The sequence below is a fragment of the Podarcis pityusensis genome, assembly GCF_964106645.2.
Source record: "Podarcis pityusensis genome assembly, chromosome: 11".
NCBI classification, from domain to species: Eukaryota; Metazoa; Chordata; class Lepidosauria; order Squamata; family Lacertidae; genus Podarcis; species Podarcis pityusensis.
In genome coordinates this window covers 3,871,321-3,891,958 of record NC_138036.1, presented here as the reverse complement: position 1 = coordinate 3,891,958, position 20,638 = coordinate 3,871,321, and the positions used below count along the sequence as shown (strand labels likewise).

General features: G+C 45.6%; 1 protein-coding gene across 6 annotated transcripts in view; it reads right to left on the bottom strand.

Annotated features, from left to right (window-relative positions):
* The window catches only part of KIAA1328, a 206,487-nt gene that overhangs the window by 44,013 nt on the left and 141,836 nt on the right, over positions 1-20,638 (bottom strand). For all 6 annotated transcript variants that reach the window (XM_080973499.1, XM_080973500.1, XM_080973501.1 and 3 more), the window contains one exon: positions 16,848-16,952. In XM_080973499.1, the coding sequence (XP_080829625.1) occupies positions 16,848-16,952 (105 nt within the window). The remainder of the gene's footprint in view (positions 1-16,847; positions 16,953-20,638) is intronic.

Genomic DNA, 20,638 nt, shown 5'->3' with positions numbered 1-20,638 from the left:
AAACGACACTATTGGTGGAACTAAATAACTGAAAGAGGACACTTATGACCAAAGCATAATCAGGATTCAAAATCATGTGAGAAGTCTCCACAAATTTAGGAGGTTTTCTACTTCAGAACTCTGCCTGCCAGCTTCTTGGAGGGGGAGAGGGTAACAACACCAGAAGGAACGGGGCTTGTGCAAGTCACAGAATCCTAGAATTGTTGTGTTGGGAGGGACCATGAGGGTTATCTTGTCCACCCCCCTGCAATGCAGGAATCTTTCGTCCAACATGGGACTCAAACCCATGACTCAAACCCACAATTAAAAGTCTTCTGCTCTACCAAAACAGAACTGTGAATGGAAAGGGAATGCTTGAACAGGGATTCAGTTGAATCCTGCAAAGAAGGCACCAACAAAGCACCAATTCAGAACCTAAACAGAGGCACCTGTATAAAATCTGCGCACAGGAGAACAACTCGCAGCACAGCTGGAACTGGAAGGGGTCTCTTTATTAACCTCTTCCAAGAATAGATTCTCGTAGTACTAGGTCGGGAGACTGCAACCAGGATGGGACTCCTCCCCAGAACAAACAAGGTGAGTGGCCACATTAAGAAAACTACTAGATGCAGACACCTCTTTCTCGCAGAACCAAGCCCTGTCCTGCAACATCGGCAATGGCAGAAATGTCCCAGTAAGAGATGCACAGTGTCTCTTGTAGCATGCAGGTTGTGTGTTGAGAAATAATCTCCTAGAGAAGCTAATGCACCTCGGGAAACAGTTCACAAACAGCAAGCAGATGGGGCTACTTCCTTCCTCACCCCGATATTTCCTTTTGCAAATCTGTCATCCACCAACTAATCGCCCTGGCTTAGTTTTCACTGAGGGAGGATAACCCAGATTGCGTATTGGGGTGCAACACAACTGAACACTCCTCAATGGGGGAGGCAACCCTCACACATAGGAAACTGGATGACAGGAAGAAGACCGGCCCTGAAGCTCTCTCCCTGATATGCTAGCTTTCTATGTGCAAGGGCTTTTTTTTTTTAATAAGGAAGTAACATTCCAACATGTGGACACTCAGTCGAGCTCTGAAGTGGCACAGCCCAGACACGTGTTTGCTTCCAACTCGGTGAGGCCTCGGCTCATGTTGCTCTGTGTGTTTGCTTATCGGCGGCATCTGGCTGAGAAACCCGCACGCTAAGCTTACGTGTGGCTTGCAGAACACAACTGGCCCCTCTGCCTTTTTCGCAACCCACGCACGTAGTCAAAAGCCTTCGCCAGCACACCCCTTGAAGAAATAAGGAATTAAACGGGTCTTTAAACTGACACCAGCGTATCCTCTCCGAAGCCTCGTTCCTAATTTTGCTGCAGTAAATAAATAAATAATGGCGTGTTTTGATCCTCCCCTTTGCAAATTCCGGCCTTAATTGGCTGCTCTAATAAACAGCAAAATGATTAGAAATTATCCTCTCCCCTCCTTCCCCACCCATGGAAAATAAATCTCAGTCGGTAAAGAGAGCGGGCAAGCGGTGGGCTGGGGTGGGGGACCTCCCCCGGCTTAGAGCTCTGCAGAGATTCATGTTGAAGTCAGGCCTGGCAAGCTTTAAGCGGGACAATATGCCAGGAATCTGCACGTGGCCTTTCGTACGGAGCGGAGTAGGGCAGCTGTCGCTCCAGCGAGCAGGGCTGTCAGCCTTCACAAAAGAAAGCCATGTAAATGCCAAGTCACAGGTATAAAAGCAATCCTTCAAATGCAGTGCCCACGTATCTGGAAAAACCTGCCTGGCTCTTGGTGAGCGAAAACACTGCAAGGATTGACAGAACATCCTCTTCCAAACAAAGTTTCTGACCTAAATCCCAACTTCTGAAGCTGTTTCAGCGGCCCTGCTCTCGTTCCCTAGGATGCTGCTGCGTTAGTTTGGGGTGGGGTGGGGGGAACGCAGCTCATAAGAACAAGGAGCACTTTCGAGCAGGCATTTTTAAGGTCCAGATTTAACAGTTTCATGGGCCGTCCAAAGGGCTATGCTTCCTGAAAGTGGCCTCGTTTGGACACAGTGCTAAACCACAGTTTAGCATAATGAGGACTAGCTGCTTTGAGCCTCGGGTTTGTGCTCACACGCCTTCCCCTCTGCCCCCTGGCAGAGCATACTTCACACAAATACTGAAAATATTGAGGACCCATTCTGGATCTTTTACAAAAGTTGGATTTTTTGTGGTATAAGAAAAAGTGGTTCTTTGGGTTCATTATTCTGGAACCCTAGCCTGTCATGTGGCTACATGCCAAAAAATAAACTTAAAAAATAGCAACTATGCCCACTATAAATGGTTCTGTAAACCGCCCTGAGACCTCTGGGTATGGGGTGGTATGTAAATTCAATAAATAAAAAGAAATAAAATAAGTGCGGACAGACCCTTACCCGTGTGGAACCAACTCAGTTTCTAGGGCTCCAGTAGATGCAAGCAATTTATACTGCAGAACATTCAAAGTACTCCTGACATTTGCTGTTTCATGCAAGGCTTCGATGCAGAGTCTCAACGAGACCAGCAGCAATGAACAATACAAAATAGAAATGGAAGTCTCCCATCTTAATTGCCAAAGTACTTTCAAAAGCCTTGCTTCACACAGGAGTCCGTATATGAGGCTCCACGTACTGAGAAGATACTGGGTGACTGTAGCAGCTGGCTATTCTGATAGCTACTGGGCAATGAAGAGAGTCAAAGGCCTTTCAGTGCCACCACCAGCTGCCTGATAGGCTGATGTCCCTCCAGGAACACAGTTGCTTTCGACTGCTCCAAGTCCAAGAAGCCAAATATGGCAACCAGGGCGAAGGCATGGAGCCAGTCAAAGGTATTTAGGGAAGTTTGGAAGGGGACTCTCCATAGGTGGGGGCAGCATCTGCCAAACCCCCTGGTTGCTAAAGCCACTTGAGGTTCCTTCGCTGCATGGAGCCACGTTCACAGACTTCTATCTGAACCCCAGCCACACATTGAATAGGGAAGAGGAGTGTGAAAGACAACTAGGAGGGAGGAGAAGCTGATCAGAGCCAAGCAAGGAGATGAACAGGGCATGGGTGCAGTTATTTCAGAGAATCTCACCAGGAAAGTTGGAAGAAAGTTGGCTAGAAAGTGGAGGAAAGGGAGCAGCAGCGCTTCCACCTCAACTCAGAAGCCCATATAACAAAGAGGGAATGCAACTGTGCCAGCACCAAAGTTTCCCCTTTAAGGAAGAAAAATAAGGAGCTCCTTTTTAGCAAGATTAAGGTTGAGCTGTTGGCTAGACAACCAAGATTATGTTTCAGAGAGACTGTTGTACGAGAGACAAAGCGGAGCGATGGATTTAAAAGTCATTGGCATAGAGATGATAGCTGAATCTGTTCAGGTGGATGAGGCTACCCAGGGGATAAGGCAGTGAAGACCTTTGAGCAAATCAAGACCAGCCTAAATCCCTTCTCTGAACGGGCTGGAATTGTTACAAACACACACACACACACACCTGCCAAGAGGAGATCTTGCAAAACACACACCCATAAGTACACTGTCTCTCCATAAAATCTAAAGATCATATGGCTTCTAAAATTAGGACGCCTGCTAAATGAAAGTTAACCCGAACAATAACTTTAGCTAAACTCTAGGTCACAAGGACTGAATATAATGAGATGAAGAATATGAAAAGGCCATTCATAATGAAATTCATCACACTACGAATGCCATGCTTAGCTGCCTTATAACGTATAATTAATGATCCTATAAAAATCCAGCACTCCAGACTCTTCCTGCTGCCCACAGAGCCGTTCTTGATGCTGGGCAGGGAGGAAGAGCAGCTGCTGCCACAAACGCTGCCCTCTGAGAAGCATTAGCGGGGTGCTCCCCTCCCCTCCACGTTTGTCCATCAGCTGCCATGGACCCATTTCCATAACTTGCTGAGCTTTGGGGACCCTTATCCAAAAACCAGCGTTCACAGCTGGCCAGGGAAGATGACAGGCTGTGCACATCGGGAGCACGGGATCAAACAAGCTTGCTATTAGCGCTGATGGCAGACCCGTCTCTGCAGCAGCTACAGCCTGAGCAAGTGGGCAAGGGCCCAACAGCTTTGCCCTAGGCAAGAGAGGTCTGCAACTGCCAACCTTTGGGCCAAATGCAATGCGCGCCCATCAGGTAGCTGCCCCTCATCTGCCCACTGGAGAACGACCAGTTCAGAAGAAGCAGAGGTCGAGGCAAGGCGAGGTTGTGAATCTCCAGCTAAGCAATCTGTGAATCTGTGCAGGCTGAGCAAGTTGCAAAGTTCATCCCAGCCTGAGTCTGTTCCCCAACAAAATGACCCAAAGTGGGGTTGGGTTGGAGCAGAGAAGCAGACCCACAGCTGCATCCCAAGTCTTGCTGGTTTGTGCTGCTGCCCAGGGCAGAAGGTGTGAGTTTTTCACTATGTCTAGAGCTGGCGATAGATAAGGTTCAGGGGATCTGTGGGGATCTAGAGTCAGGGGATCCAAAATTGATGGCAACCCTCCCCCACCTTAGAAGGACACTCCGGGTGTATTGTTCCATGGTCCATGGGAAAGCCAACCTGCCATGGAGTGAGATTTTTGAGCCCTCTGCCTTCCTTACTAGGCTCTAGGAAGGCACCCATGTTGCGGAACCCTTCAAGGGAGATTGAGCCAGGCTCTCTGCTGAAACCTCCCGGCTATCTGTAAAAAGCCCCCCTTTCTGCTAAGCCTTTGACAATCCTCAGAATTAAGTTTTGACAACTCTGGATCTATTTTTGGATATTTTACTGGTGCCATATGCTGCTTGTTGGCTTGTTATCAGCAATTACTATATTATATTTCAACTATCACACTGTATTTTATTTATAACATTTTATGGCTGTTTTTAATAAGCTTCAAGCCAGCTTGAAGGATATATCTATGGACTGGTTTTTGTGCTTTGGTATTTTTGATACCAGGCCAATGATTTTCTTCTCCTTTACTTTTAGGCTATTGTTGTAGAGGGAATCGGTATTTTATGAGAATCTACATTCTATTATGTGTTATCTTATTAAACTTGTGTTACTATAACTGCTTTGGTTTTCATGTTATCTGTTGGCATTTGTGTTCTATGTTGGAAACCACCCGGTAGTCTTTTGACAAAGGGTGGTATATAAACAAACAAACAGGCAAAAATAATATATATATATAAATGAAGAAGAGGGTTGACAAAAATGTGTCAGTGATGGAAACAGCAACTGGCGTTCCACTTTTCCTTTGTTACTACTACAGTCATACCTTGGAAGTCGAACAGAATCCATTCCGGAAGTCCGTTTGACTTCCAAAGTGTTCGAAAACAAAAGCACAGCTTCTGATTGGCTGCAGGAAGCTCCTGCAGCCAACTGGAAGCCGCGAAAGCACCACCAGACGTTCAGCTTCGAAAAGAACGTTCAAAAATCAGAACAGTCACTTCCAGGTTTCGATCGTTTGGGAGCCGAAACATTCAAGATCTAGGCTGTTCGAATACAAGGTATGACTGTATGCATTTCTATAGAGCATTGATGTCCCCCCCCCCCCAAAAAAAAATCACATAATCTTGGTGAAATCTTTGCAATCACCCTACACGATGTCATTGATGAGGAACCTGCAGCCTCCCAGGTACAATTCCCATCATCTCTGAGCACTGGTCACACTTTGCTGGAACTGGAGATGGGCTCCAGGGCATTTGGATGGTCACAAATGCCCTGTCTGTGTTGTAAGGTGAGTCAGTATTATTGTCATCCCCAGAAATTAGGCAGAGGCTGAGTGTGACTAGCCTAGCAAAAGAACAACAACAACAACCCCACAACCTGGTGAGTTTATGGCAGAGGTGAGATTTGAACCAGGGACCTCCTGATACACAATTCTGTCTCTCAGCCACTTCTCCCTAAACCTCACCCCCATTTACAAGGCCTTTAATAGCAGAAAAATAAACTGTTTGAAGATCCATCTTGTTTTACATCACCACTCCCAGCTGATCCGATATAACAAACGGGTAGTCCATTCCTCCATCAAAAAAAAAAAAAAAAAAGAGAGAGGAAAAAAGCCTTATCCCTCGTGAAGCCGTGGTGCTCAGATTCAAGGTTAAAGGATTAAGGCCCAAAGCATTGCATTCCAAAGGAAAGCAAGCCAAACATCAAAAGAAACACAAAAATCAATCCTCTTCACCATGGGAGCAGTGTGAAGAACAAATCAGCCAAGCTGAATCTAACATTTTCTCTGTGTGGCTCTGGGAAAAAAATTAGCACTCTTGTAAGCATAATGGACAGTTTGGAAAAGGCTTGGCACCAATGGAAAGCTGCTGAGCTCAATTCAAAGCACCAAGGCACTCCAGGAAAGATCCCTGCAGGAGTAACCTGGGTCAAAAATGGTAGGTGGGGCACAGTGAAAAATAAAATTAAACAACCACTCCAGCCTAAGTAGCTTTGGGTGCACCCAAAGTCTTCGAGAGGAGCCTTTGAAGTCTCTGTATCTGCAAGTGGCTGGGCACTGCCTTGCACACAGCACTTCATGTCCTGGAGCACAGTTGTGATCAAGGTGGCAAAAAGAGGAAAACACGGAGCTGATGGTCTAGTGAAGGACAGAAACAGTGGGAGAGGGAGGCTTTGTTCATTCCGCTGAATATTTTAAAGATACCTCTGTTTTGTTGAAAGCAGCCTTGCTCCCGAGCAGGGAAACAAGAATTAAATGAGCACGGCAAGTTGTAGGTGAGAATCAAGAGCAATCAGTTTCATTCAAGACGCGGGTTCTTCCTGCCCAAAATCTAAACACAAGCAGCAACATGCTCCAGTTGGTTCAGGCAATCTTAACGTTAAGGTGCCCATCCTCTAAGATTTCAGGGACATGCTAAAGCAAGGATAGATAGAGAACATCAGGTCTAGGGGCCTAATATGACCCTCCAAATCTCTCTCACTTGGATGATTCCTTAGGCTATTTTGCTTTGGTCAGACTACACCTGGTATACTGTGTCCAGTTCTGGGCACCGCAATTTAAAAAGGATGTTGACAAGCTGGAAGGTGCACAGAGGAGAGAGACCAAGATGATTAAGGGTCTGGAAACCAAGCCTGATGAGGAACAGTTGAAGGAGCTGGGTATGTTTAACCTGGAAAACAGGAGACTAAGAGGAGATATGAGAGCCATCTTCAAATATCTGAAGGGCTGTCACATGGAAGAGGGAGCAAGCTTGTTTTCTCCTGCTCTGGAGGGTAGGACACAAAGCAATGGCTTCAAGTTGCAACAAAGGAGATTCCGACTAAACACCAGGAAGAATTTTCTGACAATAAGAGTTATTAGACAGCAGAATGGTCACCCTCGGGAGGTTGTGGACTCTCCTTCCTTGGAAGTTTTCAAGCAGAGGTTGGATGGCCATCTGTCATGGCTGCTTTAGCTGAGATACCTGCATCGAAAGGGGTTGGACTTGATGACCCCTGGGGTCCATTCCAAGTCTGTGTTTTTAGGAACCTTCCCAAGACCTCACCATCCCTCAAGTGCTTTTGCTTGGCTGCAAAGCATCCTTGAACTCTGATGAAGCTCCTTGCTTGAGCTGGTGCAGGACAGAGAGGGCAGTGTGAGTGCTGGTAGATGCAAGCCAAGTGTACCAAGGTAAAACTCACTTTAAATGCTCTGCTCCCCTTTGTCTCTGGCCTCGCCCATCACTGGCATGTTGTCCTCGTGAAGTTGCACAAAAAGGAAAGTGGCCCTTTAGCTGGAAATGGTGCCAGAGGATGGGTGAACTGAGGCAATGGGTGAACTGCCTGGTGGGATCTCTCCAACCCTATCTGATCAGGCCAAGAAGACAGTGGCTGATCCAAGCTTCAGCACCAATGCTCAAGAAGCAAAGGCAGAGGTCTTGCTATTAGGGTCTTCTTCGATCTTCACCTTGCAAACAGGTCAGACCTTGCTACATGGATGAGCAATCTGGTTACCGTCAACGTTGATTGCTGCAGCCTTAAAAACCTTGCCCAAATTGGGCAAACCTGCCAGAAGATGCAGTCATATTACCTATGTAATATGCTCACTCCCCTTTTAGCTGGGTGACCAGCTGCAGAAGTTACTGTGTACACAGGTTGCTACAGGGTTGGTAACTAAAGGTCTGACTCTGACTCCCAAGGAACTGAAGTGGGCCCACTTGAGAATTTGAAAAGAGTCCATCCCAGATTGCAAATAATGCTAGATTGGAAGAAAGCAGTTCCACATAAGGCTTTGTAGAGCAAATGCCTCCCTTTGCTAAAGGCCGCCAGTTGCTGAGCCTATTTGTGGCTGTAATGGGATAAATCCACTATATAGACATCTGTTATGCAACAATGGGCAATGGCATCCATCTGTTGCAGAGATACAGCACTTATTGACAAGTCAGATTTGTATCTACCGATAAGTCAGCATTTGCACTTTTGTGCAGATCTGTTAAGGGACATTTCATTGACCAAATAAGTGGCTCCCACTCTGTTTTTCTCCTCTCCAAAAGCTACAAGCATCAACATAAACCAATCTGGCACCGGCAAGTATGCCGGGCTGTTAGAAGAGATAGTGACAAGCGGGTTAGCTAAAATTTCTGCTTAACTAAAGAAGGGGAGAGAGGAAAAAGCCTGCAAACAATTTGCAAAAGGGGTTCATTTGAGGCTGTCAAAATGCCAGTTTAAAACCGCTGAGAAGGAAGTCAGGGAAGGGGGAGCGCAAGCAAGTTGCACTCAAGTAAATTCATGAAGCCAACGAGGTGGTTCAAGGTGTTATTAAATTCACCTCCAGAGACAACACACAAGAGTAGAGTTTGGCGGCCTCAGCTGAATGCTGGCACAACTGGCAGCTACTTCTCAAGAGACCCAGAGCCGAAATAGCAGGATTTGATGTGTGTCATGATTGAAAAGAATTGACAGGTGGCCCCGAGAGTAAAATAGCAGAGCCACAAGGTGGAACTGCATATGGAATATTGGGGGGAGGATCTCCAGCCCAGGGGAGAAGGGGGGGGGGCTGCTGCTCAGGAAGGTTGGGGGGTATATTTCCACCTCTGGGGAAAGCAAGAGGAGCTGCAGGTAGGCATCCATTTGCATTTGACAGCCTTGATTAAATTAGGAAACAAAAGGTAGAGTAGAGTGAGTATAAAATACACACCCTCTAAAGTTCAGCTATAAAAGAACTGCCGATAATGTGTTTTTAACAAGCAGCAGAAATAATTCCCTCTGCCACCAGCATCACCACACCCTCTTCTCTTACCAGACATTCAGAGCAGCTATACCATAAACAAAATCTGAAAGATCCGACATCCCTTCCCAGAATAATCACCATAACAACGCACATTCAAAGAGAGGGAAAGTGCTATGAAATTCTGCAATTGACATTTCCAGCGAACTAAAAATATCAGAGGGGAAATCACACTCCGGAGTGAGATGGAGCCTCAATATACCCAAAATGAGAACATTTAGGTGGTGCAAATAATCCGGGGGGGGGGGGGGGGAGAGAAGGAACTCCTCTAAGAAGAACAATTGTGCATGGGAAGGGTCCCTTAACATAGCACAGTTCTAGCAGAAAAACTAGGCTATAGAAAGGAGTTCCTGGTTGACAAAACACTGTTCTCAGTGTGGCAGTAGGTCCCACTGAGAACAATTGGCATAATATCCTATTCCTATGCAATGTGCTTTGAGGGACAGCCTCACATGGTCATAGGAGAGGAAAAGACACATTTTCCTTATGCTTTGTTTAGTTGTGAGATGTGCACACCTGTGCCGGGGACAGCAGGGGCATAGGTGCAGTCTAAAACTTAAGGGAAGCACAACACAATTTGTCTCATTCACAAAATAAATGGTGGAGCATTTTTCGTTTGTTTTTGAAGATGTGGCGGTCTTTAAAGAGGTGCAGAAGGAATGCATCTCAGTCTCCAAAGTTTCTAAAGCGGCAAACTATCAAAAGTAGCATGTTAAAAAGAGGCTGCAAAATGGGGCCGGCACAAATTCTCGTTAGAGATTTCTTCCCCTGCTCCCGGTCCAGAGACCATTCTACACTCCCCAGGATAAGTAGAAATAGCGCCATCTCTGAGTGGCTCCAAGTTAGATGGGAAGTTTAGGACCAGCCAACCCCTTTCGCTCTCTCCCTTCCAAAGGCAGCGCCTGCAGAAGTAAGAGTGAGTACTGATACCCACGTTGCAATGCTGAGTATCTCTTTCAGCAGATATCAACTCCCAAAAGCTGCAGTGATGAACACTATGCTTTGAACATTTAAATAAGGATAGCTACAATGATTGCATAGGAAATCTCCGGATCTAGGGAGGAGAAAAAGTGTGGGATACCAGTAGTTGGAGGAGAATGCTGCACAGAGAAGGGGGTTCATGATGCACACTAAGCCGAGCTGTGCGCGATCAGTTTCACAGTGACCCAGTAATCTCCACACTTGCGTAAAGATTTAAATCCAAGACACTCCAAATTATACAGTGTATTTTATACCTCACAGGTACTAGGTGACCCACCCTGGGGAAGGAAGCTTTCCTAGAGTCAAACATGGCAATCAGCTGTGCAAAAAAACCTGAAGAAGCATGTAAAATCTCATTGACTGCCCAGGGAAATTCAATAGGGGTGAACATGGCTTGTACAGAATAAGCCCTTCTCCCCCGCCCCATGGCTTCTACCCCTATTGACATGACCAAGCATGAGGTGTGCAGCAAAGGTCTTTGGGTCCGAGGAAAAATGGGAATATCACAAGGCTGAGATCCCTGAAGTGCGAGACGTAATTATGCACCATTTCATTATTAGCGCAGCCTCTGCCTGCGTGGTACTCTGGTAAACAGCTGACCTCTTCTCCCACCCCGTTTTCCTTCCCAGTGCAAAGGTATTCATATTCAAAAATCAAGATAAAGAGTAGATTGCCTGGAAAAAAAATCACCTCTCCCAGATGTCAGGAGTGTGCACAAAAGCAGGTGCTGGGCGTATTGAACTTACTGAAAACTCACAGAGTGGGTACTTCAGCATGTAACAGACCATCTGCATCGGGGAGATGGATTTTTCCTTTTTTTAAGATATACAATTGGATGTGGTTCTGCTTTAGACAACATTTTCAAGGGCCTCTTGCAACCGGGGCCTTGCAGAGCAATTGCATAAGAACGAACAGGCACAAGACTGTTAGCAGCTGCATTTTCTGTGATGTGGGGTGGTAGAAAGCTGCCTTCTGGTAAGAAGTGTTGGCCACTCCACAGCTCCCCCGCCACCGCCCTTTGCCATGCAAGAATAGAACCCGACAGTGCTCACGGGATTTGGCCTCAAGAGAACTAAAGCTTTTGAAAAGAGTTTTTAGCTCGTACAGTTGTGGGAAAAGTCCTGTTGATATTATGAGCAGCACTAAATGTGGATGTTGGTGGGATGCTAGGCACTATGATGGGCGTAGTGGAACACAGGACTAAACTCTGATCTGTGACCTGATCTAGTAAGGCTGCTCCTGATCTTATATATATATATTTATTAGCTTTTAACATATCATTTCCAACAGTAATTAAACATACTTTTACATCTTATTCAAATTTTTTTACTTCCATCAGTCCTGTCTGAAAATTTTCCAATCTAATCTCTTAGTATGCATTTCTTATTTTCCCTATTACATTTCAAACTCATAACCAATATCTCTATCTTTTTCTACTTTGTAACACTTTGTATATTTCTCCTTACAGAACTTCTTGTAGTCCTACTAGCCTAATTTGTTGATTACAGTTGCTCTTCAAATAATTCATATACTTCTTCCAATCTTCTGTAAATCTCTGGACCCAACAGGTTTTGAATTCTTCCTGTCATTTTGTCCAATTCTGCGTAGTCCATTAATTTCGTCTGCCATTCTTCTTTCATCGGAATTTCTTCTTGCTTCCATTTCTGGCTAACAATACTCTTGCCGCTGTTGTTGCATATAAGAACAATTTGACATCTTGTCTATTAATGTCTTGGCCTATAATACCAAGTAAAAATGCTTCTGGTTTTTTTTTAAGAATGTATATTTCAACATCTTTTTCATCTCATTATATATAATTAAAAGGGCTGATGGCCAGGAAATACATTTCTGGCATAGGTCTTCAAAGGCAACAGATGGACCCTGAGCTAAGAAGTTTGGAGAGACAGTAGTTTAGTGGTAAAAGATGCTTTTCATGCCCTCCTTTGGCAGCAGAGGAGGAGAATGATCTCTGCCCCGAGACTCTGAGCTGCCACCAGTCAAGACGGCACAGAACTGAGCTAAATGGATCAATGCCTCTGAATGAGGCATTTCTTCAAACTCTGAGAAATACGGAAGAACTATTCCTCTAATGCTGGAGTGGTAGACCTTTTTCAGCCCAAGGCCTGCACTTCCTACTAGGCAACCTTCCAGGAACCACATGCCAGTGGTGGGAGGAGCATCTTCAAAAGTAGGCGGGCCATGAGTGTAGATTTTACCTTTGCACAGTAGGCTAGTGTCTATATATGCACCACCCACCCACCCTTACTGTTCTCCATCCCAGCAAGTAAGAGATATTAAAGGTGGTTCAAGGACACGTGCCAGTCAGATAAAAATACTTAAGCAGGGTGCAAAATATGGGAGAAGGGGTGGCCTGGGAAGAAGCTTGAGGGCCACATTTGGCCCCTGGATGTGGGGTTCCCCACTTATGCTGTAAGGCAGCTTTCTTCAACTTTGTGCCCCCCCCAAAGGGCCATGCTGGCTGTGGCAGATGGGTTTTGTAGTCCAAAATGTCTGGAAGGCAGCAGGTTAGGAGAGGCTGTGCTCTAAGGCTGGCTAACCTGGCTGCATCAAGGAAAGAAGGAGCCTTCCAAATCATTATCTGCCCCCAATCTCCCTGTGAGATACTCAGACATAGATGGAATGGGCAACATTGATTAAAACTGGTTGGTTGGTTGATTGGTTAACTGGAGAAAGAACAAAATGATCCCATGGCAAAAGTAAATGAAGAAGATCAAATGGGTGGGGCAGGTCCTAGCTTTTGCAAACAAACTGCTTGAAGTGAAACTGAAATCAGACTTGCCCGCAGAAGTCTCCCTTTGGGTAGCTTGAGGTTGAATCCTGACAAGACGTACTGTTTTGCGGGGACAGGAGGCGGGCAGGTGTGGAGGACTCCCTGGTCCAGAATGGGGTAACTGTGCCCCTGAAGGACCAGGTGCGCAGCCTGTGAGTCATTTTGGACTCTCAGCTGTCCATAGAGGTGCAGGTCAATTCTGTGTCCAGGGCAGCTGTTTACCAGCTCCATCTGGTACGCAGGCTGAGACCCTATCTGCCTGCGGACTGCCTCGCCAGAGTGGTGCATGCTCTAGTTCTCTCTCGCTTAGACTACTGCAATGCTCTCTACGTGGGGCTACCTTTAAAGGTGACCTGGAAACTGCAATTAATCCAGAATGCAGCAGCTAGACTGGTGACTGGGAGCGGCCACTGAGACCACATAACACTGGTCTTGAAAGACCTACATTGGCTCCCAGTACGTTTCCTAGCACAATTCAAAGTGTTGGTGCTGACCTTTAAAGCCCTAAATGGCCTTGGCTAGAGGAGCGTCTCCACCCCCATCGTTCTGCCTGGACACTGAGGTCCAGCGCTGAGGGCCTTCTGGCGATTCCCTCACTGCGAGAAGCCAAGTTACAGGGAACCAGGCAGAGGGCCTTCTCGGTAGTGGCACCCGCCCTGTGGAACACCCTCCCACCAGATGTCAAAGAGAAGAACAACTCCCAGACTTTTAGAAGACATCTGAAGGCAGCCCTGTTTAGGGAAGCTTTTAATGTTTGATGCATGACTGTATTTTAATATTCTGTTGGAAGCCGCCCAGAGTGGCTGGGGAAGCCCAGCCAGATGGGCGGGGTATAAATAATAATATTATTATTTTTATTATTATTATTAAGCTTTAAAAAGATGCTCTCCAAGAGGCAATGAGATGCCTCTCGCCACACAAAGGCCATTTTAGCTTCCAAATACTGAGCCCCACCACCCTCCGCACCTGCCTGCCTCAGGGGTCCCCACTGAGAGGCCTGCATGTTCTTGGGACCTTTCCTCTTGCCCTTGTGCACATCGCCCGGCAGGCACGTCCCCTTGCCTGCTATTCTTCCCACAGATAATAGAAAATAAATTGCAATTAGATTTGGTAATTGTAGATAATTAAGTCAAAATGAGCAGTTAATTATAAAAAAAATATGTTTTTCGGGTGTTGATTGTATCATTTATTTTCTTTCGAAACTCTAATGTCTCGCTTGAGCAAGTTTAATATTTTGAATACTTTTAACCCTTTTTTTAAAAAAAAAAAAGCAAAAGAAAGAACAGCACAAACAAAAAAATTCCTCCTTTTAAGTGGAGCCTTGCTTAGCTGAGAATTAACATTCAAGTTTTTACCCCAGGAGTTCATGTCAACCAGAAGGTAGAGATAACTTCTTTTCTTGATTATTTCTGTGTTTTGTTTTTCAAATAGCAAAAAAAGAAAGAAAAGTCTTTGGCATTTCAATGACACAGTCCAGCTGCACAGCATCATTCTCCAGCCCCAATAATCACATGCACCCTTTTCAGAGACTGAAGCAAACATCACTTCCATATTCAAATGCATAAAGGAGACAAATGGACTTGTCGTCTTAGCCTCCTCTGGCTTTACATTAGATTAAATTATTTAGGGCGCATTCATCTGGTAACCTTTGCAGAACTGATGAATGAATACAGGAAGCAAACTTTCCGATGTCTTGCTGCCAAACTTCACGACCGGCTGGCACAGAGACTCGGGAATGCGCAATTGCACACTAATGCTATAAGATTACTGCATGTCTCCATCAGAAAAGTGAGACATAAAGACGGACAGACAATCACACAGAATCCCTAAGTCTTGTTTCTCTCACAACCTATGTTATCTCTCCCTTCTCGATATAGGAGGGCTGTTGCCACTAACAAAAGACCTGCAGATGCTGAAAGTAGATTCGCTAGAAGAGTGGGAACATTTGATACTTGTGTTTTCTAAGTATTACATACAGGTAACTTGCAGATTATGTGCATTTAACTGCATGCGACAACTTAAAAATAAATAAATAAATAAAAAGGGTGGAAAGGAGATGGGCATCTGGGGTATTCTAACCACCGTATTTTTCACTCTATAAGACGCACCCGACCATAAGACGCACCTAGTTTTTAGAGGTGCTATGATGCTCATGTACTGCTTGTGGGCTTCCCACAGGCATCAAGCTGGCCACTGTCTGGCCACAGTGCTGGCCACTGTCTCCGTGCAGCACCCCTTCAGCGAAGCGGGAGGAGGAACAGAAGGGGCTCCGTTCCTCCTCCTGCTTCGCAGGAGAGGGGCTTCGCGTCTCCCTTTCTGCACAGCGTCTCTCCTGCGAAGCACTATTCGCTCCATAAGACGCACTCACATTTCCCCTTACTTTTTAGGAGGAATAAAGTGTGTCTTATGCAGCGAAAAATACGGTATATGCGATTTTGGTTTTATGCGCTATCCCCAGAATGCAGCCTCCATGTACGTTGAGGTTACTGTACTGTGTTTTGGACAAAATCAAACACAGATAAGTCTGTTTATGGTCACCTCTATGATGAAGCGACACATTATCTATCTGCACAGGGAAGATTTCCTGCATGAGAAAGGAGGAAAACCCTATCCGTAAGGAACAGAAAAGCTAACACATCCAATTGTGGAACTGAGTTTCTAAGCAGTTTTGATCATTGGTCAGACAAGGGTCACCAATGGAAACTGAAGGCACTACCTTCAAGACAAGGAAGCAAAGTCAGACATGCAGGTCTGAACACAGCACTAAAAAGCCAAGTTCAGTACAACTGGCTTTGTTTCGAAGGCAAAATGATGGTGTGGGCAGCACACGCTGATGCATGTTTACTCAGAAGCAAACCGAATTGCGTTCAATCCAGCCCTCCACCTGCCCAGAGAATCGAGACCTTTGCGGGGGGTCGTCCCTCAGCCCAGTCTCGAAGCCCAAACTTGGAAGGGAACTTTTCCCTGCATTTGTTGCTGCAGCAAATGTCGAGGTAGCCCTCGAGGGATGATTCAGAGATCAATGCTGGCTACAATCGGAGCCCCAGAACTGGAGAAGCGTAGTGTTCAAACACAGAAAGAGAACATTGAAAACCTTGGCTATGAAAGCACATGACACCCAATGAGAAAAACACAGTGAGTGCTGCCCAGTGATTGCTCCTGTCTCTCCCGGTGCAGGCACTTGTTATAAGGAGTTCCGCATTTGCATTAATTAACGGAGAGATAGGCAGACCCTGTGCAACTCTGCCCATCCTAGGGTAGGGCTCAAGGAGGCGCCCTCTGTCCCCCCCCCCCCGTGATTATTAGTACTTCTGTACAGAACTCTGCTTCCGCACTTGAAGAACTACAGACCTGGGTCAAACTAGAAAGGTTGCCAGGGGACACTTTTTCAGAGCACCTCTGCTGAATTTCAACTCCAGTGTCACCCTGTTTGCTGCCTGTTTTGGGGCCCTCTCTCCCTCCTGGCTTTGTGCCATGTGAACCACTTTCAAACCTCTCTCTTAAGCTTGCCGTCTCCAATGAACGTCTGTTTCAAACCTTGCCTTGGTTGGTTTCCTGGCTTCTTTGATGCCCTGGCCTGATCCTGCTTCGCCTCTGAGCTTCATCTGAGAGCCCCTAAGTGACTGCCTTTAATGCAGGCTCCCAAGGTCTACTTTCAAGGACAGAAGCCCAGGTCCAGGTCTCTGCACCCGCCACCCCACAGTCTTTATTGACTATATTGTCATCCCATGATGTTACTTCCATTCTTTTTGGCTTGAAGCATTTAATCCGAGAGAAGGGAGGAAGAGGTGAAAGAAAATATGTTTTTTAGCATTCTGTAAAGCCCTTTAGACAAATCATAAAATATACTGACACATGAAAGTGCTTAACAGAGGAGCACAAGACCAAGGTATTACCTGAGGCCCTCACAAGTGCCATTCATCACTGGGGCCAAGCCGCCTGGTCTCATCAGCACTTCATCAATGAGCAGTTCTTCCGAATTAGGAGGCTGGCCTTTAAACCTGGGGTGGGGAGAGAAGAGCCACATATCACGGTAAACATGCACGGTGCTGAGCAGCCAAACCTTCGCCCCTTCTCTTCCTTTCCCCCTTTACACAACAAGGAAATTAAACACTTAAACTGCAATCCTACCCACACTTAACTGGAAGTAAGTGCCCTTGACATCAACAGGACTTATGTTTGAATAGGCACGCCTAGGCATGAGCCATCGGCCTCCAAGCCAAAAAACCCTAGATTTATTAGAATCCTGCATTATTTTCTATGGAGGGGGCAGTTCCACGAATACTCCTTGATGCAGTCACAAAGCAGCAGTGCCAGGTACTGAGGTCAAAAGCAGTGCTGTGTGCTTGCCCACCAGATCTCTCAATTGCTCAAGGAATCACTGGATGAGGGCATCGGAAGCGGGCTTTTGAATTCTGAATCTGCGATCAGCAAGTTCCGCAAATGTATTGCCAGTTGGGCAAACTTGCAAAGAATGTCTGCTCCATCCATACCGCAACATTCCAGACAGAAGAATGGTTTTGTTTCCATCCCTCCACCTTTTGATAAATTTAACCCAGAAAAGAAAATACCATTTTTTAATAGAAATAGCAATTTATGGAACGTGCAACTGAGGTCACAAATAGGTTAGATGGCTTTAAAGAGGGTAAGATGATTTAGGTAAGACCGTGTTGAACTTGCCATTATTAACTAGAACATAGGTGGGCAAACTAAGGTCCAATCACCTTCTAAATCTGGCCTGCAGATGGTCTGGGAATCAGCGTGTTTTTACATGAGTAGAAAGTGTTCTTTTATTTAAAATGCATCTCTGGGTTAAAAAAAAAAAGGAGGGAGAACTATTGACTTCATGTCTTGTGTGTTGTGGGCATCTCAGAGGCACCTGGCTGGCCAGTGTGGAAAAAAGGGTGCTGAACTATGTGGGTTTTTAGTCCGATTCAGCTACAGGGCTCTTCTTCTGGCACCATTACTGCTATCATGGGGGCTGGCAACTGTGCCATTCTATGGGTGACACCCAATGCTCTCGTTTCTTTAGGGTTTATGCTTTTGCAATGGAACTTTCCCCAGCTCCTTGCCCCACATCTGTTCTGGAATGCTGAAGGGAAACCCACAACAGATTTAGGGGGAGGAGAGGGGGGACAGTTTCGTTGTGCAAGTGGTAGTACTACTCTGGATACAAGCCTCTGTTTACAACTAGCTAGCTAGCACACACACACACACACACACACACACACAGTATCGAGACAAGCTGCAGAGCTGAGTTTTGCCAAAAGGAAAAGAAAAATGTTGTGTTTCTCAGCTAGTCTCTGCAGGCATTTAGGTCGTATTGGTGCATTTTAGCGGGGCTGAAAGTCGTGACTGCCTAGCAAAACCTTAAAAGAAAAAGAAAAAAGTTTTCATGCCTCCAAAGATGGAGGTTGTATTTAGCTATCATGGCTAATACTGTTGAGAGACCCATCTATCCTCCATGAACTTAAATTAATCAATACATGGGAAGGAGCAGAGCGGAGACAGTAAAGGATGCCTCTGGTCTTCCTTTTGCAGCTTTTCTGCCAACCAGCACTTTACAGAACGTGCAATCTTCTCAGCAGAAGCTGGATGCAGCAGATGTGAGGATACACAATAAGAAAAGCGTAATTGCAGAGGCATTTAAGAGTCCCGTCGTTGGGCAGTGGATGCCCCACAGAGCACTCCGAGAACGACTTTCAAAACAACAACATTGCCTCGCACAGACTTCAGGCCTTCCTTTTCTTCCTCCATTAGCAGGAACATATGCATGGATTAAAGATATTTGATCATTAAAAATCCATCTGCTCCTACTTAGTTCTTCACCTTTGTTTGTGACCCCAGTAGTCTTCTAAAGTACACAGCTCTGATTGCCTCTGATCAAACAGGCATTTTAACAGCCAAAGTAACACAGCTTGCTTTTGAACAGCATCTTACAGACAAAAGAAGAGATCAGGGAGGGAACCTTGGGAGCTACTCTGTCCTTGCTGGCCACTGACACAGAATGGGACCTCATCCTGAGCTTTTATGTATTTATTGGTGTCTGGAGTCCCCTATCCTCTGCTGCTCCCACCCCCCAAGTTAAGTTTGGGAAGGGAAAGAGGGCAGAGGGCCCCTTCAGGCAGTCTCCTCTACATGGTTATACTTGCATGGAGGAAAAGAGCATGGCTGTGTCCTTTGGCCCTGCCTAGTTCATCTAGCAAGCACACTACTCTGTGGGAGAGGATCCCTAAAGAGGGATCAAGGACTGCCTTAAACTCAAGCGTGGTCTGATTTCAATTCCAAATGGGTTTAGGGGTGTAGGGAGAGAGATGCTCCATTTTTTGCATGATGCCCACTCATGAAAACATAGACAGCTACTGCAAAGGGAGTCATGAAAAGAGCCACTGAAGTAGCTGGAGATGTAGGTAGGTGTGTGTGTGTGTGTGTGTGTGTGTATTTTGCCATATACATATATATATATATATATATATATATATATATATATGGCAAACCCATATTAAGATCCCTGCTTAGATATGAAAAATAACTGGTCAGGCTTGGCCAAGTCACCACCTTTTACTCCAACCTGAGACTAGAACAAACTCTTTGAAGGAATTCAACAGATAACTCTGCAGATGGAGAAATCAAAGGACGGGTCATGTCATATTAAATGGCACAGGAGACTCCTCAGCTCAGCAGTAATGAATATGTTTTGATTGCAGAAGGTCATAGAATCAAAGAAATGTAGAGTTGGAAGGGAGCCTGAGGGTCATCTAGTCTAACCCCCTGCAATGAAGGAATCTCAATTAAAGCGTCCATGACAGATGGCCATCCAACCTCTGCTTCAAAATCTCCAAGGAAGAAGAGTCCACAAAATCCCAAGGAAGACCATACCACTGCCAAACAGCTCTTAATGTCAGTTCTTCCAAATGTTTAGTTAGAATCTCCTTTCTTGTAATTTGAAGCTATCGGTTTGAGTCCTACCCTCCAGAGCAGGAGAAAGCATCCTCCATGCGACAACCCTTGATATAATGTGAGGTCCCAGCAGTTGAGAAAGATTTTTCTTGGCCTGTGTCTAGAAAACGAGAGGCTGAGTATTGTTTCACTTCTCACAAGGCTTCTGAAGGTGGCACAAATGGTGAGAATCAGCAAAGCCCGTACAGTTTATCTTATTTGCAAATTTTGTATCCTGCCCTTCCTCATGAAATGAGCACGGGGCAGGCCACAAAACTACTAAAAGTGACCAAAAGAATAATTAAAACATCTAAGACCCACAATCCATTTTTTATACGAACCCCCCCACTATCTGTCAATCTCAATATAAAGTTACTGCTGAATATTCATAGGCCTGCTTATTTATGGCTTATTTTCACCTGGTATTGAAAAGGAACCATTCTCAGCACCTGCCTAACATCAAGGGGAAGATCATTCTACGGTCAGAGGGCCACCACCAAGAAGGCCCTATTACACATCGCTGTAGCCCAGATTTATTTATTTTTTTGCAACAACCAAAAGGGCCTCCTCAGTGGATTGGGACAGTAGAAGATAAATGGCTACAAGTCCTCACACACAGAGAGAGAGAGGACTTGCAGGAGGCAAGGAGATGGTGACAATTACAATGTCTGGCTTGTAAAGGAAGTCAAAAGTGGTGGACCTCTGCGAACATAATTTGTCTTAAAGATCTCAAGTTCGTGTTTAAAGT